Source organism: Stegostoma tigrinum, chromosome 29, assembly GCF_030684315.1.
Source record: "Stegostoma tigrinum isolate sSteTig4 chromosome 29, sSteTig4.hap1, whole genome shotgun sequence".
NCBI lineage: Eukaryota > Metazoa > Chordata > Chondrichthyes > Orectolobiformes > Stegostomatidae > Stegostoma > Stegostoma tigrinum.
The window spans coordinates 3,973,932-4,000,546 of record NC_081382.1 but is presented as its reverse complement, the minus strand read 5'-3'; the positions used below and the strand labels follow the sequence as shown (position 1 = coordinate 4,000,546).

At 46.2% G+C, this 26,615-nt stretch overlaps 1 protein-coding gene across 1 annotated transcript in view; it reads left to right on the top strand.

Moving 5' to 3' along the window:
* The window catches only part of LOC125465326 (tetratricopeptide repeat protein 28-like), a 288,267-nt gene that overhangs the window by 244,678 nt on the left and 16,974 nt on the right, over window positions 1-26,615 (top strand). Inside the window, exons 19-21 of the mRNA XM_059638296.1 lie at window positions 2,491-2,628; window positions 10,428-10,703; window positions 12,461-12,546. Of these exons, the coding sequence (XP_059494279.1) occupies window positions 2,491-2,628; window positions 10,428-10,703; window positions 12,461-12,546 (500 nt within the window). The remainder of the gene's footprint in view (window positions 1-2,490; window positions 2,629-10,427; window positions 10,704-12,460; window positions 12,547-26,615) is intronic.

Sequence of the window (26,615 nt, the reverse complement as noted above, 5' to 3'; positions counted from 1 at the left end):
AAGTTTGGGAATATTATATTTGGTCCCCACGTCCAAATCATTGATCTTTTTGTAAACACTGTACTCCAAGCACCGATCCTTATATTTCTCCACAGGTTGTAGGCTGCCTTCATGTCAATGACCCATCTATTTTTACTCTCTGTTTTCTGTCTGTTAGCCAATAATTAACCTATGCCAGTACATTATCTTCTATCCCTTGAGCTTTAATTTTTCTAACCAGCCTACATTGGGGAACTTTATCAAAAGCACTCTGAACATCTAGGTACCCAATGTCTACCAGTTCTCCTTTATCAATTTTATTCAAGCATCCTCAAAAAGTACTAAGTTTGTCCAACACAATTTCCCATTTGCGAATCCATGCTGATTATGCCTAATCAGACCATTATCATATAAATATCTATTTATCCTCAACTTTATCATTAATTCTAGCATTTCCCTTCCACTGATGAAAGGTTAACTTTCCATAGTTTCTTGTTTCTTCTCTCTCACTCACTTCTTAAATAGTGGGGAGGAGTGTGGGGTTGGGCTGTGGGTGATGGACGTGGATAGGGGGACGTTTTCTACTTTCCAATCCTCAAGAAACATTCCAGTATCAGAGGAATTTTGAGAAACATTCCCAATACATTGACTGTCTCTATAGTCACCTCCTTCAATACTCTGGGACCTGTACCATCGGGTCCTAGGCAATCTTCAAATTTCAGCCCCATTAGTTCCTCTCAATACAAACTTCTTACTAATGCTAATTTCCTTCATCTCCTCATTCTCCCTTGTCTCTAGTTCTGAGAGATTTCTTCAATCTTTTCTAATGAAAAAGTAATCATTTAGCTTCTTAAACATTTCTCTAATCCCCATGATAAACTCTCCTGAAGCTGCCTCAGATGGACTCATATTTGTTATAGCCAAAACTTCCTTTTTTATGTACCTATAGAAGCTTTTACAGTTGATTTTTATGTTTTTTTGTTGGTTTGCATTCATATTCTATTCAGTTTCTTGGTGAATCCCTTGCTGTATTCTAAAAGTCTCCCAATTCTCAGAATTGCTGCTATTTCTGTCAACTTTTTATATACATTTTCTTTTTATCTTAGACAATCCTGAATTTTGTTTGTTAGAAACAGGGTGAGTGATTATTTTGAGTTTCTGGAAGGAGTGTACTGTTGCTGTAAGCCATGCACTAATTCTTCAAAGTCTGCCCATTGCCTATATACAGACATGCCTTTTAATGTATTTTCCCAGTTCATCTCAGCTAATTTCTGTCTGAAGCCTTCGTAATTTCCCTTTCCAAATTTAATGCCATTGCTTCAGAATAGATTACCTCAGTTTCAAGCATAATGCAGGTGGTGGTCATTCATCCCTATGTGTTATTTTATGACAACTTGTTAATTAGCACTTTTAGTTTACATCGTATGAGATATAGTTGGGTCCTCAACAGTACACACACCCTGTGCATATGTGGTACATGCTGAGACAGTGCATCAGACCCTGCTGCACAAATGCAGTAGACACTGAGACATTGTACCCACTCAGTAAATACGCAGTGCACAAAGACGGAACAGCCATTTTATACATATACAGTATGCACTGAGATTCAGCAGCTACACTGTGCAAATGCATTGCACTGAGAATGACACCCCGCCTGTGCTGATGTCATACACTTTGACACAGCACATCCACCCTGTACGTGCATAGTACACTTTGACTCAGGACCCCACACTCTGTTTATGCTGTACGCAGAGACTCACACTGATGCCCCCCGCCCCCAACACCACTTGCTTTCTTTCTGCTTGACACAATATAATTAATGCACAACATTAAGATGACGAAGTACTCTGACTCAGCACCTATTTACTGCTCTGAGAGAGATTACAAATTTACACTTCTCCCATTCAGACATCAATCCATTTCTGGACTCTATCTCAGCATGCACTGTGTCTATACAGGGTCAGTGTACTGTCCCAGTGTGTACTATATATGTATATATATATAGGGTGGGCGTACAGACTCAGTGTGTACTGTATGTATACAGGGTGAGTGCACTATCTCAGTGTGTACTGTGTATTTACAGGATGGGTGCAGTATCTCAGTGTATACTGTGTATTTTACAGGGTGGGTGTACTGTTGCAGTGTGTGCTGTGTACATGCAGGGTGTATATAGTCTTACTCAATACTGCTAATATACAGGGTGAGTGTACTGTCTCCGTGTGTCCTGTATAGATACAGGGTGAGTGCACTGTCTTGGTGTGTACTATGTGTATACAGGTGAGTGCGCTGTCTCAGTAGCTACTGTGTATATACAGGTTGGGTGCACACTCCCAGTGTGTTCTGTGTATATACAGGGTCGGTGTACTCTTTGCTGTCCCAGGCCTGAAAAGTGATTATGGAAAGTTACCCTGTGACATTAGTGTAGTTCTGAGCAATTTCACAGACTTGAGAGAAACCCTGATTCCTCAGTCTCAGTCAGGTGGAATGAGTAATACACTGCTTCAATTCCAGATCAAGAAGCCCTTCTACTAGAGATGCAGAAAAGTCTTGAGGAACTCATTGTAAATCAAGGTTCCATGTCGTCAGTGCTGAAGCTACTCCATCTGCTAATGACAGAGGCCATTAAGCGACTGTCTCCCACAAACGCAGGTAAGGCATGTGACTCTAGCAGACTGCTGGACTGTTTCCAAAAGGTAAACTTCCTCCATCTTTACTGTTAGGATCTGTGAACTGGTTACCGTGCTTTTTTATTAAACCCTTACCTTGATGAATGAGCAAACACTTACAAAATACTGAGTAAACCTTACTTTGCTGTGGAAACAGTAGTTCCACAGCAAAAGTCTTTATCCTGCTAAATCAGTAATGCATTGCAAAAACCTTTAGTTTTCTGAAGAAACAGTGTGGTTCCCTATCCCCTACACATCACATAGTCTTTTCCTTTCCAAGGCCAGTGGAGGCCCAGAAGTAGGCATGCTGACCTCATCCTATGTTCTACCAGTCATAGTGTGGACCCATATCACATGGGCAAGCTGCCAATGTTCTTGAAGCCTTGGGAAGTGGGATGCCCTCCTGATCCAGCTCCTTGTAACCTGTGGAGCGCCTACCCACTGCTATTGGAATTCCACCCTCTCTGCCAAGCGACCCCCGAAACCCCCCTTCATCAGGATCCAACAAGCAGGTCCACTTCACCTCCTGGGGTTTCCATCTCAGGTTGCAGGTGTAGGGCTGACAGCAGTCATAGAAGTGGCCACTGGCCCTGGTGAGGCTGCTGGGACTGAGGAGCTGATGGCTTTATGATTGGCCAGCAAATCTGAACAACTGTCTCTTTACCCTTACATCCCTGAAAACCGTGATGCAAGAAAGAGACTGCCTCATGACTACCAGAAATGGTTGCAACGAGGTTGTCAGTGACTTTCTGACCATTTAATAGGGCCATTGTAAAGACCATTACATTCAGGCTAGTGCCTCTGAACATGTCTTGTGTTGCAGTGGGTCGTGTGCCTGCCTCTGAGTGAGCAGTTTTGCGTTCAAATCCCACTCCAGTACTGATGGCCAAGGGTGGTGTATTTATATGCGGCCAAAACAGGTTGAGGAGCAAATCATAGCTCACCCTCCAATGAAACACAGTATTAGTAGGACAACCATATGATGGAATGAAATGGAAACCTCTACATCGCGATATACAGTGGACCAGACCACAGCATGGATGTCTAAGTCTCGGCAGGGGCTGCTTGTCTGGATGGCTAGAGCACAGGGATCAGTCCCAGTTTGTGCTGGGAGTGGATTTGTGACCTGCCCTCTCGCCCTGCTCATGGTGGAGATTGCAGTCTTCTGGGTCAAGCCTGTCCTCAGGCAGAGAGCTGAGAAAAACGCAGAGCTCTGCCCAGTTACACAGAGAGTAGCCCTCACCCTGCTGAATAAATTGGAACAAGCAGAAACACTGCCTGCAGCTCCCCTGATATACAGAAGGATTTCTAGCCCTCCATGCAGACGATATGTTTATTTGCAGCCACAGTTTTAATCAGTCTGTTGACTGTTCTAAAATTATTCCACAATTTCAGATTTGCAATATCACAAAACCGTGACCCTGTTCAAACACCATTTACCAACACTGCTGTCTGTGTTTTATTAAGCAGCTGCACTGTTCTCGATGTGACAGGCTGCATTAACCACACAGTCGGTCATGTGCTGGGTGCCTTCATTGGCTCAGTGTAGTGTGTCTTTTTGCCAGTCGTTCCTTGCTCCTCCTGATGTCACCAGCTCCTGCAAATTGTGTTTGGTTCCATCGTAGAAAAGAGTTCTCTACCTGTCCTATCAAATCCTTTCACCATGTGAAGCATCTCAATCTGATTGCCCCTTAATGCCAAAAGTTTAGGAGTAGGAAGACTGGCAGAGGAAAATGTAGCAGCTCTCTGGCACCACAGCAATAACTGAGCGCTGCCTCGAATCCAGCCAGATATCAACTTAAGTACCTGAACTGCAAAAGACTTCTGTTGCTGCAGCAGTAAAATGAGAAGCTGAATGACACATCCCAAAAACAGGGATTCGTGATGATGATTAATAGGCATTGAATTAGTGACAGTGTAAGAGCGACAGTGTGTGAGAGGGTAACTGTGTGGAGTGGCAAAATGAGAACATAAGTAATAATAACTGTGCAACAGATAATATGCAAGCGACAGAAGGAGAGGGTCGCAGTGTATAAGTCAGTGTAGGAGTGTGGCAGTGGGAGAACTGGCAGAATGTGAGTAGCAGTAGGAGTGTGGCAGTAGGGGAGAGTGGCAGTGTGTGTTACAGTAGGAGAGTAGCAGTGGGGAGGAATGGCAGTGTGTGAGCTACAGTAGGAGTGGCAGAGGGAGAGAGTGGCAGTGTGTGAGTTACAGTAGGAGTGTGGCAGAGGGAGAGAGTGGCAGTGTGTGAGTTACAGTAAGAGTGTGGCAGTGTGTGAGTTACAGTAAGAGTGTGGCAGTGGGGGAGAGTGGCAGTGTGAGTTACAGCAGGAGAGAAGCAGTGGGGGGAAGGGGAAGTGTGTGCTACAGTAAGAGTGTGGCGGGGGGAGAGTGGCAGTGTGAGTTACAGTATCAGTGTGACAGTGGGGGAGAGTGGCAGTGTGAGTTACAGTATCAGTGTGACAGTGGGGCGGAGTGGCAGTGTGAGTTACGGTAAGAGTGTGGCAGTGGGGGAGAGTAGCAGTGTGAGTTACAGCAGGAGAGAAGCAGTGGGGGGAAGTGGAAGTGTGTGCTACAGTAAGAGTGTGGCGGGGGGAGAGTGGCAGTGTGAGTTACAGCATCAGTGTGACAGTGGGGGAGAGTGGCAGTGTGAGTTACAGTATCAGTGTGACAGTGGGGGAGAGTGGCAGTGTGAGTTACAGTATCAGTGTGATAGTGGGGGACAGTGGCAGTGTGAGTTACAGTGGGAGAGTAGCAGTGGGGAGGAATGGCAGTGTGTGAGTTACAGTAGGAGAGAAGCAGTGGGGGGATGTGGCAGTGTGTGTGACAGTAAGAGTGTGGCGGGGCGAGAGTGGCAGTGTGAGTTACAGTAGGAGAGAAGCAGTGGGGAGGAATGGCAGTGTGTGAATTACAGTAGGAGAGAAGCATTGGAGGGAAGTGGCAGTGTGTGTGACAGTAAGAGCGTGGCGGGGGGAGAGTGGCAGTATGAGTTACAGTAGGAGAGAAGCAGTGAGGAGGAATGGCAGTGTGTGCTACAGTAAGAGTGCGGTGGGGTAAGAGTGACAGTGTGAGTTACAGTATCAGTGTGACAGTGGGGGAGAGTGGCAGCATGAGTTACAGTATCAGTGTGACAGTGGGGGAGAGTGGCAGTGTGAGTTACAGTCGGAGAGTAGCAGTTGGGGGAAGTGGCAGTATGAGGTACAGTAGGAGTGTGGCAGTGGGGGAGAGTGGCAGTGTGAGTTACAGTATCAGTGTGATAGTGGGGGACAGTGGCAGTGTGAGTTACAGTTGGAGAGTAGCAGTGGGGAGGAATGGCAGTGTGTGCTACAGTAAGCGTGTGGCGGGGGGAGAGTAGCAGTGTGAGTTACAGTATCAGTGTGACAGTGGGGGAGAGTGGCAGTGTGAGTTACAGTATCAGTGTGATAGTGGGGGAGAGTGGCAGTGTGAGTTACAGTATCAGTGTGACAGTGGGGGAGAGTGGCAGTGTGAGTTACAGTATGAGTGTGACAGTGAGGGACACTGGCAGTGTGAGTTACAGTAGGAGAGTGACAGTGGGGGAGAGTGACAGTGTGTGAGCTACAGTAACAGTGTGGCAGTGTGTGAGTTACAGTAAGATTGTGGCGGGGGGAGAGTGGCAGTGTGAGTTACAGTATCAGAGTGACAGTGGGGGAGAGTGGCAGTGTGAGTTACAGTATCAGAGTGGCAGTCTGAGTTACAGTAGGTGTGTGACAGTGGGAGAGAGTGGCAGTGTGAGTTACAGTTGGAGAGTAGCAGTTGGGGGAAGTGGCAGTATGAGTTACAGTATCAGTATGACAGTGGTGGAGAGTGGCAGTGTGAGTTACGATATCAGTGTGATAGTGGGGGAGAGTGGCAGTCTGAGTTACGGTAGGTGTGTGACAGTGGGGGAGAGTGGCAGTGTGAGTTACAGTCGGAGAGTAGCAGTTGGGGGAAGTGGCAGTATGAGGTACAGTAGGAGTGTGGCAGTGGGGGAGAGTGGCAGTGTGAGTTACGGTATCAGTGTGACAGTGGGGGAGAGTGGCAGTCTGAGTTACAGTATCAGTGTGATAGTGGGGGAGAGTGGCAGTGTGAGTTACGGTATCAGTGTGATAGTGGGGGAGAGTGGCAGTGTGAGTTACGGTATCAGTGTGACAGTGGGGGACAGTGGCAGTGTGAGTTACAGTGGGAGAGTAGCAGTGGGGAGGAATGGCAGTGTGTGAATTACAGTAGGAGAGAAGCATTGGGGGGAAGTGGCAGTGTGTGTGACAGTAAGAGCGTGGCGGGGGAGAGTGGCAGTATGAGTTACAGTAGGAGAGAAGCAATGGGGGGATGTGGCAGTGTGTGTGACAGTAGGAGAGAAGCAGTGGGGAGGAATGGCAGTGTGTGAGTTACAGTAGGAGAGAAGCAGTGGGGAGGAATGGCAGTGTGTGAATTACAGTAGGAGAGAAGCATTGGGGGGAAGTGGCAGTGTGTGTGACAGTAAGAGCGTGGCGGGGGAGAGTGGCAGTATGAGTGACAGTAGGAGAGAAGCAGTGAGGAGGAATGGCAGTGTGTGCTACAGTAAGAGTGCGGCGGGGTAAGAGTGGCAGTGTGAGTTCCAGTAGGAGCTTGGCAGAGGGGGAAAGTGGCAGTGTGTGAGCTACATTAGGAGTGGCAGTGGGGGAGAGTGGCAGTGTGAGTTACAGTATCAGTGTGACAGTGGGGGAGAGTGGCAGTGTGAGTTACAGTATCAGTGTGACAGTGGGGGAGAGTGGCAGTGTGAGTTACAGTCGGAGCGTGACAGTGGGGGAGAGTAGCAGTGTGAGTTACAGTATCAGTGTGATAGTGGGGCAGAGTGGCAGTGTGAGTTACACTATCAGTGTGACAGTGGGGGAGAGTAGCAGTGTGAGTTACAGTATCAGTGTGATAGTGGTGGAGAGTGGCAGTGTGAGTTTCAGTAGGAGAGTAGCAGTTGGGGGAAGTGGCAGCATGAGTTACAGTATCAGTGTGACAGTGGGGGAGAGTGGCAGTGTGAGTTACAGTATCAGTGTGACAGTGGGGGAGAGTGGCAGTGTGAGTTACAGTAGGAGAGTAGCAGTTGGGGGAAGTGGCAGTATGAGTTACAGTAGGTGTGTGGCAGTGGGGGAGAGTGGCAGTGTGAGCTACAGTATCTGTGTGACAGTGGGGGAGAGTGGCAGTGTGAGTTACAGTATGAGTGTGACAGTGGGGGAGAGTGGCAGTGTGAGTTACAGTAGGAGAGTAGCAGTGGGGAGGAATGGCAGTGTGTGAGTTACAGTAGGAGAGAAGCAGTGGGGAGGAATGGCAGTGTGTGAATTACAGTAGGAGAGAAGCATTGGGGGGATGTGGCAGTGTGTGTGACAGTAAGAGTGTGGCGGGGGAGAGTGGCAGTATGAGTGACAGTAGGAGAGAAGCAGTGGGGAGGAATGGCAGTGTGTGCTACAGTAAGCGTGTGGTGGGGGGAGAGTGTCAGTGTGAGTTACAGTATCAGTGTGACAGTGGGGGAGAGTGGCAGTGTGAGTTAACAGTAGGAGTGTGGCAGGCGGGGAGAGTGGCAGTGTTAGTTCCAGTAGGAGTGTGGCAGTGGGGGAGAGTGGCAGTGTGTGAGTAACAGTAGGAGTGGCCGAGGGTGAGAGTGGCAGTGTGAGTTACAGTAGGAGTGTGACAGTGGGGGAGAGTGGCAGTGTGAGTTACAGTATCAGTGTGATAGTGGGGGAGAGTGGCAGTGTGAGTTACAGTAGGAGAGTAGCAGTGGGGAGGAATGGCAGTGTGTGCTACAGTAAGCGTGTGGCAGGCGGAGAGTGGCAGTGTGAGTTACAGTATCAGTGTGATAGTTGGGGAGAGTGGCAGTGGGAGTTACAGTAGGAGTGTGACAGTGGGGGAGAGTGGCAGTGTGAGTTCCAGTATCAGTGTGATAGTGGGGGAGAGTTGCAGTGTGAGGTACAGTAGGAGTGTGGCAGGCGGGGAGAGTGGCAGCGTGAGTTACAGTATCAGTGTGATAGTGGGGGAGAGTGGCAGTGTGAGTTACAGTATCAGTGTGATAGTGGGGGAGAGTGGCAGTGTGAGTTACACTATCAGTGTGACAGTGGGGGAGAGTGGCAGTGTGAGTTACAGTATCAGTGTGACAGTGGGGGAGAGTGGCAGTGTGAGTTACAGTAGGAGAGTAGCACTGGGGAGGAATGGCAGTGTGTGCTACTGTAAGCGTGTGGCGGGCGGAGAGTGGCAGTGTGAGTTACAGTAGGAGAGTAGCACTGGGGAGGAATGGCAGTGTGTGCTACTGTAAGCGTGTGGCGGGCGGAGAGTGGCAGTGTGAGTTACAGTATCAGTGTGACAGTGGGGGAGAGTGGCAGTGTGAGTTACAGTAGGAGAGTAGCACTGGGGAGGAATGGCAGTGTGTGAGTTACAGTAGGAGAGAAGCAGTGGGGAGGAATGGCAGTGTGTGCTACTGTAAGCGTGTGGCGGGCGGCAAGTGGCAGTGTGAGTTACAGTATCAGTGTGACAGTGGGGGAGAGTGGCAGTGTGAGTTACAGTAGGAGAGTAGCACTGGGGAGGAATGGCAGTGTGTGAGTTACAGTAGGAGAGAAGCAGTGGGGAGGAATGGCAGTGTGTGCTACCGTAAGCGTGTGGCGGGCGGCAAGTGGCAGTGTGAGTTACAGTATCAGTGTGACAGTGGGGGACAGTGGCCGTGTGAGTTACAGTAGGAGAGTAGCAGTTGGGGGAAGTGGCAGTATGAGTCCCAGCAGGAGTGTGACAGTGGGGGAGAGTGGCTTTGTGAGCTACAATATCAGTGTGACAGTGGGGGAGAGTGGCAGTGTGAGTTACAGTATCATAGTGACAGTGGGTGAGAGTGGCAGTGTGAGTTACAGTATCAGTGTGACGGAGGGGGAGAGTGGCAGTGTGAGTTACAGTAGGAGAGTAGCAGTGGGGAGGAATGGCAGTGTGTGAGTTACAGTAGGAGAGAAGCAGTGGGGAGGAATGGCAGTGTGTGAATTACAGTAGGAGAGAAGCATTGGAGGGAAGTGGCAGTGTGTGTGACAGTAAGAGTGTGGCGGGGGAGAGTGGCAGTATGAGTTACAGTAGGAGAGAAGCAGTGGGGAGGAATGGCAGTGTGTGCTACAGTAAGCGTGTGGCGGGAGGAAGTGGCAGTGTGAGTTACAGTATCAGTGTGATAGTGGGGGAGAGTGGCAGTGTGAGTTACAGTATCAGTGTGACAGTGGGGAAGAGTGGCAGTTTGAGTTACATTAGGAGTGTGACAGTGGGGGAGATTGGCAGTGTGAGTTACAGCATCAGTGTGATTTTGGGAGAGAGTGGCAGTGTGAATTACAGTAGGAGTGTGGCAGTAGGGGAGAGTGGCAGTGTGAGTTCCAGTAGGAGTGTGGCAGTGGTGGAGAGTGGCAGTGTGTGAGCTACAGTAGGAGTTGTAGACAGGGAGAGTGGCAGTGTGTGAGTTACAGTAAGAGTGTGGCAGTGTGTGAGTTCCAGTAGGAGTGTGGCAGAGGGGGAGAGTCGCAGTTTGAGTTACAGTAGGAGAGTGGAAGTGGGGATAAGTGGCAGTGTGTCATTTACACTGAGTGTGGCAGAGGGGCAGAGTGGCAGTGTGCATTATGATAGTAGAGTAGCCGTGTGTGAGAAGCAGTGGAGGAGTAGCAATGGGGAGGTTAGTGACAGTGTGCAAGTGGCAGTCGGGAGAGGTGCAGTGTGTGAATGGCAGTGTGTGTGTAGCAAAATCAATAATGGTTGAATCAACTTGCATCTCCTCATTCTGGTAATCTTTTCATTTTCCTGCAGATAATGTTACAGTGAAGTTGACTGCAAATATCATTGGAATCCCAGGAGTATCTTCCATGTTAAATTTACTGGGATTTCGCTTTCAATCCCTGGCACCAGAACCTTCCAAAATGGGAGACAGGACCTTCTTGGCATGTGAACAGGCAGCAATGGGTGATGTTTTGACTCATTCTACACTTCCCGTTTCCCACGCTCACCCTGTGGCTGTAATTTTCCCACACTGGAATCCAGATAGGCTGCTTGGTATCGCACAGCAAGCTATTGCAGCTCTGATCGGTCAGTATCAGAATTTTGTCCTCAACCCTCAGCCCAGTCTGTTTGTGTATGTTTTGCCTGTAGCTAATCTGTCAGCCCGAAATAACCTTGGAGCTCCACCAATACTCACACTGCACATTCCAGTACACCCCAATACTCTCACTCCGCCCTCTTTCATTTACAAGTAACTTCATTCTATAACCCACCCCACCAAATGTCCTTGCAATACCCCTAATGGCGGCACAGTGGCTCAGTGGCTAGCACTGCAGCCTTACAACACCAGGGACCCAGGTGCGATTCCAGCCTCAGGTAACTGTCTGTGTGGAGTTTGCACGTTCTTGCCGTGTCTGCGTGGGTTTCCTCTGTGTGCTACAGTTTCCTCCCACAGTTCAAACCTGTGTAGGCTAAGTGGTAGCCATGGGAAATGCAGGGCCATAGGAATTTGGGGCGTGAGGGGGTGTGTGCGGTATCTGGGGAATGTCCTCTGGAAGGTTGATGTGGGCTCGATGAGCTGAATGGCCTGCTCCCCTAGTAAGGATTCTACAATAATGTATCGTACCTCAACACCCTCACTTAACCCTCCATCACACCCTACCCAGCTAAACCCTTTGAAAATATTATATTCCTGTGAGATCACCTCTTCTTCCAAGTTCTGACTAATATTGGCCCAGTCCATTCGGTTATGCTCACAAGACAACCTCTTATTCCAGGAATCTTTTGGTAGCTACATGAGGGCACAGTGGTCAATTCAAGAAGAAAATTCAAATGCATTTAAATATATCTTAATGTATTAGTGTTATAAATTAAAATATTAGAGTTTCTGTGCTCAAAAGAACCAACTTGATTTTAAGGGGCTCTGACAAGGCTTGCAAAGCACTGAGCAGCATTTTTCCCCCCTCGTTTAGTGATGGGATATTGGCAAGACCACTTCTAATGTATTTGCCCTTGAACTCAGAAACTTCTTGAGGCTCATTTCAGACACCATTTCAGAGTCAATTACATGGCTCTGGGTCTGGGGTCGCAAGTGGGGTGGACCAGGTAAGGGCAGCAAATTTCCTTCCCTAAGAGTCATTAATGAATCAGATTCATTACTGATGACCAGCTTTCAATTGCAGATTTTATTTGCCATTTACTTTCCTGCTTTTGGCCTTGAGCTTGTGTCAGTGGAGCCTAAGCGATCTCCTGACCAGCAGCCCAGTGACATTACCACTGTGTCCCATTCTTGGCACATTAGAAATCTGGATGAAGTAACATTTCAGGCTGAAAACCTTTCTCAGTATTGTGAGATGTTAGAGATAAACAGACTAACCAAGTACAAAGCCAGACAAAAAGGGGGGAGTGGAGGAGCAGGAAAGAATTAAAGGGAGTGTCCATGATAGGGGGAAAGATAGGAGACATTTATAGACAAAAGAGATGATAATGCAATAGAAAAGGGGGTGATAATGGGACTAGAGACTAGAGAAAGAATTTTACTTTTAACTAAAGGAGATGAATTTTCAGCACAGAGATTCTGTGGCTGAGTTCTCATCACCCGGGCTGTCAGTTCATTCATTCGCCCATCAGTTGTCAGTTCAAAGCCCCTGGCCTCAGACATGAGCAGGTGACACAGCTGATGGATGTATGCATTGCCAAGGGAGTGCTGGAGGTGCCATGAGCCAGGTGAGATGTCAAAGCAGGGCACTGCCTGTGCAGCCAGTGCGCTGAAGCAGCAGGCATGGTGTGCTGAAACACTGAATTAAATGAGGTAATGTATGAGTGTATATTTGTGCTGGTTTCAGATCTCAGTGCCTGCTCTCAGTGTGTGAATGCCTTGATCTGGATTCTGCCCCTGACCTGTGAACGACTGGAACAGCTGATCAATTTGGTAGGTACCATTTCGTCCCCAAAAGTTCCAAAGACGCAGGATCGGAGGCTAACATCATCCACTCTGCTTTGTGCTGCAGAAATGATTGTTTTTTGGGACTTTCTCTGTGGCCATAGGAAAAATGTCATGATTTAATATTCCTGCGAGGATTTGTAGCTCGGGTTGTGGATGAGGTTGTTGGCTTGCTCGCTGAGCTGGCTGCTTGTCATACAGATGTTTTGTCACCATGCTAGGTAACATCAGTGCAGAGTGCAGCATCTTAGGAGCACAAAAGCTGAAGTTTCAGGCCTAGACCCCCTCATTCTACTCCACTTGGTATTTATATGATCCGGTCCTGTTAAGTTGGGTTCAGTTCTGTATGGGTTTGTATACGGGGTCTAATTCCACATGTTTGTTGATTGCATTATGGGTTGAAAACCAGACCTGTAGGAATTCCTGTGCCTGTCTGTGGTTGGCTTGAGTGAGGATGGTCACGTCGTGCCATTTGAATTGAAGGCCTCCATTGTCTAAGTGCACTGAGATGATGGAAAGTCCCGCATCTCAATTTGCTGCTAGCTGATGTTCATGTATCCTGATGGCTAGTTTTCATCTGGTCTGGCCGATGTAATGTTTGTTGCAGTCATTGTAAGGCATTTTGTGAACTACGTTGGTCCTGCATGTCATGGGTATGGGGTCTTTGTTCCTTGTGTTTGTTGTAGTGTGCCTGTGGGTTTGTGTGCACTCAACAAACATGTGGAATTAGACCCATATACAAACCAATGCAGAACAGAACCAGGGCGTGGAGGGATTTTGGTCAAGTCAATATTCGGGCCTTTGGGCTGTAAGCTTTGAAGGTGAAATATCAGGTGGTGTTCCTCCAATTTACATTTGGCCTCAAGGCAAATGGATTACTGATCTTTATCTTGAAAGCAATGAAATGTAAATGTTGGGAGGTTTTGCTAAAACTGTGCAAGGCGCTAATTAATCCACAGATGGAATACTGTGAACAGCTTTGGGCCCCTTATCTAAGGAAACATACACTGGCATTGGAAGCAGCCCAGAGAAGGTTCAGTAGGCTGATACTGGGTAATGAGGGTCTTACGGGGGGAACTTGAGTGAGTTGAAACCTTGTAGGAGAGTTTTGGACCGGAGTGCATAATCTCAGAATAAGGGATTGCACATTAAGGTAGAGATGGGAGCGATTATTTTCTCTGAGAAGATAGTGAATCTGTGGAATGCTTTACGGCTAAAGACTGTCAAGGCCGGGCCATTGAGGATATGTTGAGCTGGACGTATTTTTAATCAGTAAAGGAATCAAGGGAAAGGCAGGGAAATGGAGTTGAGTATTATCAGATCAGCCATGATCTCATGGAATGGCAGAGCAGACTCAATGGACTGGATGGCCTATTTCTGCTCCTAGCCTTATGGTCTTATGATCTTATGGACAGTTTGGGAGGTATTGCAGAGGAAGTTGAAGGACAGTTAATTGGAAAAATCATGGGACAGACAAGGCAGAAACCTGTCCGTCTTCCCTGGACTGACCTATCCCCTCCCTACCTCCCCACCTATACTCTCCTCTCCACCTATCTTCTTTTCTCTCCATCTTCGGTCCACCTCCCGCTCTCTCCCTATTTATTCCAGAACCCTCTCCCCATCCCCCTTCTGATGAAGGGTCTAGGCCTGAAATGTCGGCTTTTGTGCTCCTGAGATGCTGCTTGGCCTGCTGTGTTCATCCAGCTTCACACTTTATTTATCTCAGACTCTGTGCTAGGTGTGCTACCATTAGTACTGCTGGGAAAAGAGTGAAGCTCCACAGATTCAGTGTAGGGGTCTCAGTGAGGAGTCAGGGGCAATAGGTGGTTCTATACTAGTAGAAGTCAAGAATTGGTTCTGGGAATTAGTAGGTGGCTATATTGTAGGATCAGGATTCAAAAGAAATTCTGAGATGCTGAGAAAGTGGGTTTTGAAAAGCTCACAACTGTATTTGCTTGTTGCAACTCAGAAAGATTGGAGGTGGGGAAAGCACAGAGTCTGTCCTGAGGCAGGACAGACTCTGGACAGACTCGGTGAATTCTCTCAGTTCCTCTGTCTCCATCATATGGCTTCAGATGAGGCCAAGTTCGACAAGGGAGCCTCTGAAATGTCCACCTTATTCTTCAACCGAGGACTCCCCAGCTCCGTTGTCGACAGGGTCCTCAACCAGGTCTGAACCATCTCCTGCTCTTCCACCCTCACCCCTTCCTTTCCCTCCCACAACAGCAACAGGGTTCCCCTTGTCCTCACCTACCATTCCATCAGTATCCACATCCGGAAGATCATCAAACGCCATTCCCGCCACCTCTATCAAGACACAACCACCAGACACACATTTCCCTCCCCTCCCTTGTCCGCCTTCCGCAGGCACCATTCCCTCTGGGACATCTTGGCCCACACTTCCTTCACCCACAACACCTCCCCACAGCTATACGGTACCTTCACCTGTAACCAGCGACACCTGCCCATTTACCTCCTCCATCCCCAGTATCCAAGGGCCCAAACATACCTTCCAGGTGAAGCAACACTTCACCTGCAATTCCCAGAATCTACTGCATTCACTGCTCACAACGTGGTCTCTTCACTGGGGAAACCAAACTGTGGACTGGGTGACCGCTTCGCAGAACATCTACATTCTGCTCGTAAAAAAGACCCTGAACTCCCTGTTGCCTGCTACTTCAACGTACCACCCTGTTCCCTGGGCCAACATCTCTGTCTCTGGCTTGCTACAGTTTTCCAGCAAAGCCCAACACAAGCTGGAGGAACAACACCTCATTTTCCACTTGGGGACCCTACAGCCCTCCGGGCTCAATATTGAGTTCAGTAATTTTAGGGCCTAAACTCCCCCATGTCGCAGCCCCCCTACCCCACACACCAGGCCTTGTTACCATATATAGCCTGTCATCACACACCCCCTGTTGTTAGTCACTAATAATCCCCATTAACAGCAATTCACCTTCCCTGCCTGATCGTTATCAACTCCTTTGTCTGTCCAACTGATCTTCTCTTTCTTTGGGCTCTATCCTATCGTTTACTCCCTACACCACCCAACTCCCGATCTTTTGCATATAAACTGACATTTTCCCAACCACCATCAGTTCTGAGGAAGGGTCACCGGACCTGAAACATTAACTCTGTTTTCTCCTTCACAGAAGCTGCCAGACCTGCTGAGCTTTTCCAGCAACTTTGTTTTTGTTCCAGACTCAGTGAGGCTGGCTGTAGGTGAGGGGTGGAGTTTAGACCAAAGAAAGAAGTGTGATCAACCAGAACAGTTATGACGTGGTCAATGATGGATTGGCAAAAGCAATGAATTGTGATCCCTTGTGAAGTTTAATTACAATTGATAGCCCACCATGTAATTAATGTCTGGGGGTGGGGAGGAGTGTTGTGAAAAATCTATGGGGTCTATCTTGATCACATTTGCTGTAAGATGTGTGCTGTATAGTATTTGAGCCATCTATTACCCAAATGTGAATTCTAGATGTTTGAAGTAAGTTACACACATTGTAAATGTTATTACTGCTCTAAAATTGTGTAATGAAGATTATTGTTGTTTGTTCAAATCATGAAATCTCACAGTTGTGTTCTCATATTAGGTCCCCTGGATCTCACACTTTGTCTACTTTAAAAACCAAGGTATTGGTCCAGTAGCCAGATCGTAACAAACATTTAGCGATCTGGTCTGGGATCGTAACATCCTTCTTTCAGTATTTTCTCCATAAGATCATACAAAATAGAAACAGGAGTAGGCCATTCAGCCCCTCAAGCCTGTTCTGCCATTTCATAGGATCATGACTGATCCATTATTCCTCACACCTACTTTCTTGCCCTATCCCTAAAGTCCTTGATTCCCCAACTGACTATGACTCTATCCATCTCAGCCTTAAATCACAAGGATTCTGTCCCACAGCTATCTTTGGCAATGAGTTCCAAAAACTCTCAGCTCTCTGATAGAAGAAATTTCTCCTCATCTCAGTCTTAACCTCATGCCCCTTTATTCTGAGACTATATTGTCTGGTCCTAGATTGTCCCATGAGGGGAAACATCCTCTCATCATTTACCCTGTCACCCCCTTAAGAATCCTATCTATTTCAGTGAGATCACCTCTTATTCTTCTAAACTCCATTGAGTATAGTCCCGCCCTGTTTAGCCTTTGCTCATAAGTCAATCCTTCTATACCAGGGATCATCCTAGTGATCCTTCCCTGAACTACCTCCAATGAAATAATGCCTTTACTTAATTTAAACTGCTCACAGCACTCCAACTGTGATCTCCCCTGCACCTTGTATAATTGCAGTAAGACTTCCTTACCCTTACACTCCAACCCCCTTGAAATAAGGGCCAACATCTATTAGCCTTCCTGACTACCTGCAGCCCCTGTCTGCTAGCTTTCTGTGTTTCATGCACAAGAACTCCCAAGTCCCTTTGTGTTGCAGCTTTCTGCAGTTTTGCTCCATTTAAATATTACTCTGTTATTTTGTTATCCCTTGCAAAATGAACAAATTCATGTTTCCCCAGACTATAATTCAATTGCCAATTTTTTGCCCACTTCCTTAACTTATCAATATCTCTCTGTAAACTGCTTTGTGTCCTTCTCATAACCTGCCTTCCACCTATTTTTGTGTCGGTCAGCAAATTTGCCTTTCTAGATTAAAAATAGAAAATGTTGAAAATACACAGCAGGACGGACAGTATTTGCTTCTCAAGAGAAACAGTTAATAATTCACTTCGATGACAAGGAAGTAAAGAAGGGGTAATTAAAGAAACAAGAAACTGGCCAATAAGAGGTTTAAATGGGAAAAGCAGAATTTTCACCGACAGCTACTATCTAGGAAATGTTGGGCTGCTGGTCTAAAACTTGATTTGATCTGAAATTCCTGTAGAGACTGTTAATTCTTAAAAAGAGATCTGAATTCTCAGTGACTCAATCAAACAATGACATAAAATAATTTGAAGTTCTAAGATTTTACTATAACAAACAAAAATCAAGAAGCAGTAAACATTAAACAGTAAACATTACCTGCCACGCAAATAGATAACAGAAAAGATATCTTTATTAACACCTGAACATTACCAAAAGCTACATTCCACAACTATACATATAAATGCTCATGTATTTATATATTTTTCCAAAACTAGGTCAACATTTCCAATAGGCTCACATATCCCAAAGGTATCAATGTGGACTTCACAAGCTTCAAAATCTCCCCTCCCACTACCGCATCCCAAAAGCAGCCCAACTTGTCCCCACCTCCCTAACCTGTCCTTCCTCCCACCTGTGTTCTCCTCCTACCTCAAGCCCCACCCCTATTTCATACTTACCAACCTCATCCCACCCCCTTGACTTGTCCATCATCCCTGGACTGACCTATCTCCTCCCTACCTCCCCACCTACACTCACCTTTACTGGCTCCATCCCTGACTCTTTAACTTGTCTGTCTCCTCTCCACCTATCTTCTCCTCTATCCATCTTCAATCCGCCTCCCCCCTCTCTCCCTATTTATTTCAGAATCCCCTTCCTCTCCACCATTTCTGAAGAAGGGTCTAGGCCCGAAACGTCAGCTTTCCTGCTCCTCTGATGCTGCTTGGCCTGCTGTGTTCAACCAGCTCTACACCTTGTTATCTCAAATTCTGCAGCATCTACAGTTCCTGCTATCTCTTATTTTATGTTCTTTTCTCTCCCACCTTTTTTCCACCTCTACATTGGTTCAAATGGAGAATAAATGTTTCCAGCTGATGAAAAATCAATCTGAAATGGTGACTCTGTTTCTCTTTCCACAGACGCTGCTAGAACAGCTGAGTTTTCCAGAATTTTCTGATTATAGTGCAGATTTTCAACAATGTCCTGTTGTACAAGTGAAATGTTATTGTACAGCAGGACATTTGTTTTTTATTCTGTCGATGGGTCAGAATTGTGCTCAAACATTTGGACTGACCTAGATAGCTCCTGGCATCCGGAATGTGTGTAGCAGATGTGTCTCCCATCCATCCTCCTCCTCTAACGAAAAAAAAAGGTTCCGTGCGCCAGATTGGTAAGGTAACTAGTTTATTTTTTATTCTTTATTTTTCAACAGTCTCTTTGGGAATTTAGAATAATGGGAATGGAGGTCAGGGCAGTTGAATGTTCCTCCTGCAGAATGTGGGAGGTAAGGGTCACCACTAGTGTCCCTGCTGACTACATCTGCGGGAAGTGCACCCAACTCCAGCTCCTCGAAAACCGCGTTAGGGAACTGGAGCTGGATGAACTTTGGATCATTCGGGAGGCAGACGGGGTTATTGAGAGGAGTTCCAGGGAGGTAGTCACTCCTCAGGTACAAGAAAAAGGCAGATGGGTTACGGTCAGGGGACGGAAAGGGAACCGGCAGGCAGTGCAGGGATCCCCTGTGGCCATTCCCCTCAACAATAAGTATACCATTTTGGATACTGTTGGGGGGTGTGGGACTTACCAGGGGAAAGCAGTGGGGCACAAGTCTCTGGCACAGAGTCTGTCCCTGCTGCTCAGAAGGGGGAAGAGGAGCAGAGCTTTGGTCATTTGGGACTCCATAGTTAGGGGGACACATAGGAGATTCTGTGGGGACGAGAGAGACTCACAGGTGGTGTGTTGCCTCCCAGGTGCCAGGGTGGGTGATGTCTCTGATCGTGTTTTTGGGATCCTTAAGGGGGAGGGGGAGCAGCCCCAAGTCATGGTCTACATAGGCACCAACAACATAGGTAGGAAGAGAGATGGGGATTTAAGGCAGAAATTCAGGGAGCTAGGATGGAAGCTGAGAGGTAGGACGAACAAGAGTTGTTGTCTCTGGTTTGTTGCCTGTGCCACGTGCTAGTGAAGCGAGGAATAGGGAGAGAGAGGAGTTGAACACGTGGCTACAGGGATGGTGCAGGAGGGAGGGTTTTGGATTCTTGGATAATTGGGGCTCTTTCTGGGGTAGGTGGGACCTCTACAAGCAGGATGGTCTTCACCTGAACCAGAGGGGTACCAATATCCTGGGGGGGATATTTGCTAAGGCTATTTGGGTGGGTTTAAACTAACTCAGCAGGGGGATGGGAACCAAAATTGTAGTTTGAGTGTAGAAAAGGTTGAGAGTAGGGAGGTCCGAAATAAAGTTTCAGGGACGCAAGATGGCACCGGCAAGCGAGAAGTTGGTTTGAAGTGTGTCTACTTCAACACCAGGAGCATCCGGAATAAGGTGGGTGAACTTGCAGCATGGGTTAGTACCTGGGACTTCGATGTTGTGACCATTTCAGAGACATGGATAGAGCAAAGACAGGAATGGTTGTTGCAGGTTCCGGGATTTAGATGTTTCAGTAAGAACAGAGAAGATGGTAAAGGGTTGGGGAGAGGGGTGCAGTGGCATTGTTGGTCAAGGACAGTGTTACAGTTGCAGAAAGGATGTTTGGGGACACGTCAACTGAGGTAGTATGGGTTGAGGTTAGAAACAGGAAAGGAGAGGTCACCCTGTTGGGAGTTTTCTATAGGCCTCCCAATAGTCCCAGATATGTAGAGGAAAGGATAGCAAAGATGATTCTCGATAGGAGTGAGAGAGACAGGGTAGTTGTCATGGGGGACTTCAACTTTCCAAATATTGACTGGGAACACTATAGTTTGAATACTATAGATGGGTCAGTTTTTGCCCAGTGTGTGCAGGAGGGCTTCCTGACACAGTATGTAGACAGGCCAACAAGGGGCGAAGCCACATTAGATTTGGTACTGGGTAATGAGCCTGGCCAGGTGTTAGATTTGGAAGTAGGTGAGCACTTTGGTGATAGCAATCACAATTCTGTTATGTTAACTTTAGTGATGGAAAGGGATAGGTGTATACCACTGGGCAAGAGTTATAGTGGAGGGAAAAGCAATTACGATGAGATGAGGCAAGATTTAGGGAGCATAGGATGGGGAAGGAAACTGCAGAGGATGGGCACATTAGAAATGTGGAGCTTATTCAAGGAGAAGCTCCTGTGTGTCCTAGATAAGTATGTACCTGTCAGGCAGGGAGGAAGCTGTAGAGCGCGGGAGCCGTGGTTTACGAAGGAAGTGGAATCTCTGGTCAAGAGGAAGAAGAAGGCTTATGTTAGGATGAGATGTGAAGGCTCAATTAGGGCACTTGAGGGTTACACGGTAGCCGGGAAAGATCTAAAGGGAGAGCTCAGAAGAGCCAGGAGGAGACATGAGAAGTTGTTGACGGATAGGATCAGGGTAAACCCTAAGGCTTTCTACAGGTATTTAAGGAATAAAAGAATGACGAGAGTAAGATTAGGGCCAATCAAAGATAGTAGTGGGAGCAAGTTTTGAGAAGATTTGTAGCTCAGGTTGAGGTTCTGGATGTGAGTTTCCTCCCTGAGCTGGAAGGTTCGTTTTCAGACGTTTCGTCACCATCCTAGGTAACATCATCAGTGAGCCTCCGACGAAGCACTGGTGTTATGTCCCGCTTTCTGTTTATCTGGTTAGGTTTCCTTGGGTTTCCAAACCCAAGGGAACCTAACCAGATAAATAGAAAGCGGGACATAACACCAGCGCTTCGTCAGAGGCTCACTGATGATGTTACCTAGTATGGTGACGAAACGTCTGAAAACGAACCTTCCAGCTCAGCGAGCAAACTCACATCCATAGTAGTGGGAAGTTGTATGTGGAGTCAGAGGAGGTAGGGAGAGCACTAAATGAATATTTTTCGACAGTATTCACTCTAGAAAACAACAATGTTGTCGAGAATACTGAGATACAGGCTACTAGACTAGGTGGGATTGAGGTTCACAAGGAAGAGGTATTAGAAATCCTACAGAGTGTGAAGATAGATAAGTCCCCTGGGCCAGATGGGATTTATCCTAGGATCCTCTGGGAAGCCAGGAGGGAGATTGCCGAGCCTTTGACATTGATCTTTAACTCGTCACTATCTACAGGAATAGTGCCAGATGACTGGAGGATAGCAAATGTGGTTCCCCTGTTCAAGAAGGGGAGTAGAGACAACCCTGGTAATTATAGACCAGTGAGCCTTACTTCAGTTGTTGGTAAAGTGTTGGAAAAGATTATAAGAGATAAGATTTATAACCATCTAGAAAAGAATAATTTGATTAGGGATAGTCAGCACGGTTTTGTGAAGGGTAGGTCATGCCTCACAAACCTTACTGAGTTCTTTGAGAAGGTGACCAAACAGGTAGATGAGAGTAAAGCGGTTGATGTGGTGTATATGGATTTCAGCAAGGTGTTCGATAAGGTTCCCCACAGTAGGCTATTGTACAAAATGCGGAGGAATGGAATTGTGGGAGATATAGGAGTTTGGATCAGAAATTGGCTTGCTGAAAGAAGACAGAGGGTGGTAGTTGATAGGAAATGTTCATCCTGGAGACCAGTTACTAGTGGTGTACCACAATGATCTGTTTTGGGGCCATTGCTGTTCGTCATTTTTATAAATGACCTGGATGAGGGTGTAGAAGGATGGGTTAGTAAATTTGCAGATGACGCTAAGGTCGGTGGAGTTGTGGATAGTGACGAAGGTTGCTGTAGGTTACAGAGACACATAGATAAGCTGCAGAGCTGGGCTGAGAGGTGACAAATGGAGTTTAATGCGGAGAAGTGTGAAGTGATGCACTTTGGTAGGAGTAACCGCAAAGCAAAGTACTGGGCTAATGGTAAGATTCTTGGTAGTGTAGATGAGCAGAGAGATCTCAGTGTCCATGTACACAGATCCTTGAAAGTTGCCACTCAAGTTGATAGGGTTGTTAAGGAGGCATACAGTGTTTTAGTTTTTATTAATAGAGGGATCAAGTTCCGGAACCATGAGGTTATGGTGAAGCTGTACAAAACTCTGGTGCGGCCGCACTTGGAGTATTGTGTACAGTTCTGGTCACTGCATTATAAGAAGGATGTGGAAGCTTTGGAAAGGGTGCAGAGGAGATTTACTAGGATGTTGCCTGGTATGGAGGGAAGGTCTTACGAGGAAATGCTGAGGGACTTGAGGCTGTTTTCGTTAGAGAGAAGAAGGTTGAGAGGTGACTTAATTGAGACATAAAAAATAATCAGAGGGTTAGATAGAGTGGATAGGGAGAGCCTTTTTCCTAGGATGGGGATGGCGAGCATGAGGGGACATAGCTTTAAATTGAGGGGTGAAAGATATAGGACAGATGTCAGAGATAGTTTCTTTACTCAGAAAGTAGTAAAGGAATGGAACGCTTTGCCTGCAACGGTCGTAGATTCGCCAACTTTAAGTACATTTAAGTCGTCATTGGACAAGCGTATGGACGTACATGAATAGTGTAGGTTAGATGGGCTTCAGATCGGTATGACAGGTTGGCACAACATCGAGGCCGAAGGGCCTGTACTGTGCTGAAATGTTCTATGTTCAATGTGCTTTTGTGTACACAGCTGCAGTTGTAATATTGGAATGGGGATCTAGATTAGTTTAGATAAAGTAGGTTAACCTGATGTGATCCTTCTTTATTCTTCAAAAGTGTCCAATTGGAAGGAAGCAACAGTATGGATGGTGAGAAGTGTTTGTGAGTGTATTGTTTAGACTGAGTACAGTTTTGACCTCTATCCACCGTGGAAGAGAGAAGATCATACTAGACTTGGTATGAGAGAATGAGCCAGGACAGGTGATCGAAGCTTCAGTAGGAGAGCATTTTGAGCTTAGTGACCATAACTCCATAAGATCTTGAGTAGTCATAGACAAGGACAAGAGTGGGCCTCAGGTGAGGGTGTTTAATTGGACAAGGGCCAGTTACATCCAAATTAGACAGGAAATGGAGACTGTGGATTGGGAGCAGTTATTTGAGGGCAAATCTATGTTTGGCATATGGAAGTCTTTTAAAAGCCAGTTGATTAAAGTGCAGGTCCTACACTGTAACACTGAAGGAGAGGAAAATGGCAGGATCTAGCAACCATGGATGACATGGGAAATTATAAGTTTAGTCAATAGGGAAAAAGAAGAATATGATAGGTAGAGTCTGCTATAAACAGACGAAACCCTTGAAGAGTATAGACAAATTAGGAAGGAACTTAAACACAGATTTATGAAGGCTAAAAGGGGCCATGAAATGTCTTTAGCATACAGGGTCAAGGAGAATCCCAAGGATTTTTATACATAAATTAGAAGAAATAAGGTAGCAAGGGACAGAGTAGGCCCACTCAAAGACAGGGGAAGTGATGTGTGGAGCAACAGGAAGTGGGAGAGATCCTTAATGAGTACTTTGTATTGGTATTCACCGAGGAGAAAGACATGACTGATGTTCAGGTCAGGGATGAGTGTCTGAATCATTTATTAGTCCTGACATTGATCCAAATTCAGATCTTATTTTATGTTCTTTTCTCTCCCTCCTACATTTGTTCAAGTGGAGAATAACTGTTTCCAGTTGATGAAAAAGCAATTTGAAATGTATTGAAGGAAGAAGTTTTGGATATCCTAAATTGCAAATAAGATAGACAAGTCCCCAGGATTAGATGCGACCTTATTCCCAGTTTGCGCGAGAGGCAAGAGAAGAAATAGCTCTTTGTCTACAGGCAAGGTTCCGGAGGACTGGAGATTGGCCAATGTTCTTCTCTTGGTTAAGAAAGGAAGCAGGGATAATCCAGGAAATTATAGACCAATGAGCCTGACGTCTGTGGTGGGGAAGCTCTTGGAGAAGATACTGAGGGACAAGATATATGCACACTTGGAAGAAAATGGACTAGTTAGAAACAGGCAGCATGCTTTTGTATGGGGAAGGTCATGTCTCACCAACCCGACTGAATCTTTTGAAGAGGTGACAAAGATAATTGATGAGGGAAGGGCTGTGGATGTAGTTTATATGGGCTTTAGGAATAAAGAAAGATAAATTAGATAAAGTCCCACATGGTAGATTGGTCCAAAAACTAAAATCATATGGGATTTGGGGTGGACTGGTTAGATGAATACAAAACTGGTTAGGTCTCAGGGAGTAGCGGTGGAAGAGTGTTTTTCAGAATGGAGACTGGCAACTAGTGATGTTCCACAGGGATCACTCTGAGGCCCTCTGTTTGTAGTGTACGTAAATGATCTGGAAGAAAATGTGGGTGGTCTGATTAGTAAGTTTGCAGATGACACAGAGATTGGTGGAGTTGCTGGTAGTGCCGACAATTGTGAAAGAATACAACAGGGTATTGATTGGTGATTATGGGCACAGAAATAGCAGATGGAATTTAATCCCAACAAATGCAAGGTGATGCATTTTGGAGGATCAGATTTAAGTGTGAATGGCAGAAGTTTTAGGAATGTTAACATACAGACGGATCTGGGTATGCAGGTCCACAGTCCCTTAAAAGTGGCAACACAGGTGGCAAATGTGATTAAGAAGGCATGTGGCATGCTTGCCTTCATTTGCCGGGGCATGGAGTACAAGAGTTGGCAAACCATGTTGCAGCTCTCTAAAACCCTTTCTCAGCTGCACTTGGAGTATTGTGTACAGTTTTAGTTGCTACACTATCTGAAGGACATGGAGGCTTTGAAGAGAGTGTGAAGAAGGTTCACCGGGATGTTGCCTGGTCTTGAAGGCATTGACTACAAGGAAAAGTTAAAAAGACTAGGATTGTTTTCACTGGAAAGATGATGGCTGAGAGGAGATCTGTTAGAGGTCTACAAAATTTTGAGAGGCATAGATAGGATGGACAGCCAGAGGCCTTCTCCCAGGTTTGAAGTTTCAATTACAAGGGGACAGGTGACATGGGTAAAGTTTAGGGGAGGTTTTCCGGGGGAAATTTTTCATGTATAGGGTGATAGGAATGCACAGCCAGAGGAGGTGGTAGAAGCAGGCACATTGGTGACATTTAAGAGGCATCTGGGTGGTTACATGAATAGGGAAGGAATAGATGGATATGGATTAATAAGGTCAGAAGGTTTGTTTTTTTACTTTAGCCAGGGCATGAAGATTGGCACAGGCTTGGAGGGCTGAAGGGCCTATACCTGGGCTGTACTTCTGTTTTGTTCTTTTGAAAGGCAGTGTCCTTTGGAGGCTTCACATCAGAGTAAAACAGCCAATACCCAAAGACTGGAATTTGTCTTCAGCAGGGTATAAATCTGGCAGGAGTGGATCAGTTCTTAGCTGCGATGACACTTCTAGGAGATATCGTCCTTTCCTTTAGACAACAAGAAGCTTAGAGACAATGTGAGATTTATGACCTGATCAAGATTGTTTTCTTATTGTTTCATTGATAAGGCCAGCATTTGTTGCCCATCCCTAATGCTTTTTGGACATACAAGAACACAAAAGTTATGAGCAGTATAAAGCTATTTGACACCCCCTCACTCCCCCATCATAGTCTTTCTCTGTGTCTCTTGAGAGGATCATGGCTACTCTGACTATGAGCCCAGGTTCCATAACCCCCATTACCCTTGAATCCCTTGCTAATCAAAAATCTAACTAACTCAGCCTTGACAATCAATGATCCAGCCTCCATTGCTCTCTGAGGAAGATAATTCCAAAGACACATTTAACTTCAATGAAGTTACTTGAGAGAGCTATGAGTGGTAAAATTACAAATATTTGTGTTGCATACAAATGGAATGAAACAGAAGTTACAGGTTAAAAATATTACTTAACATAGGTTAATTGTCTTGAGAAACTGATTATATTTATGTTTCTTGAATATGGAGGTCTTGAAATCCTTTCCAACAAGACCTGAAGTTCCTGAGTGAAGATATAAGTTGCTCATTAATCTTGAGCAGTACATGGCTAGTTAGTTTTGACTTGAAGCCTGTGTGTTACCACAGACTCTTGAAGCTTTGGTTATTTGGTATGGTCTTCCTGTGAGCCCTGAGTGCATTCACCTGCAGTAGTCTGAACCCACATGTGTTTCAGATCTAACCTTTTCCCAGATATGATCCCTGGAGCAGACTTACTCCTAAAAGTGTCCTGCATCAGGGCAGAACTATAACCACTGCTGAGGCCTGGTCTCCTGGAAACAGACTTGCATCCCAGGTTTCCACCTGCCCCAGTGCTGAGCCCTAACATTCTGAGAAAAAGAGGACATGTTGGGTAATAAACAAAACCAAGAACTACAGGTGCTGGAAATCTGAAACAGAACTGAAGAAGGGTCATCAGGCACGAAACAT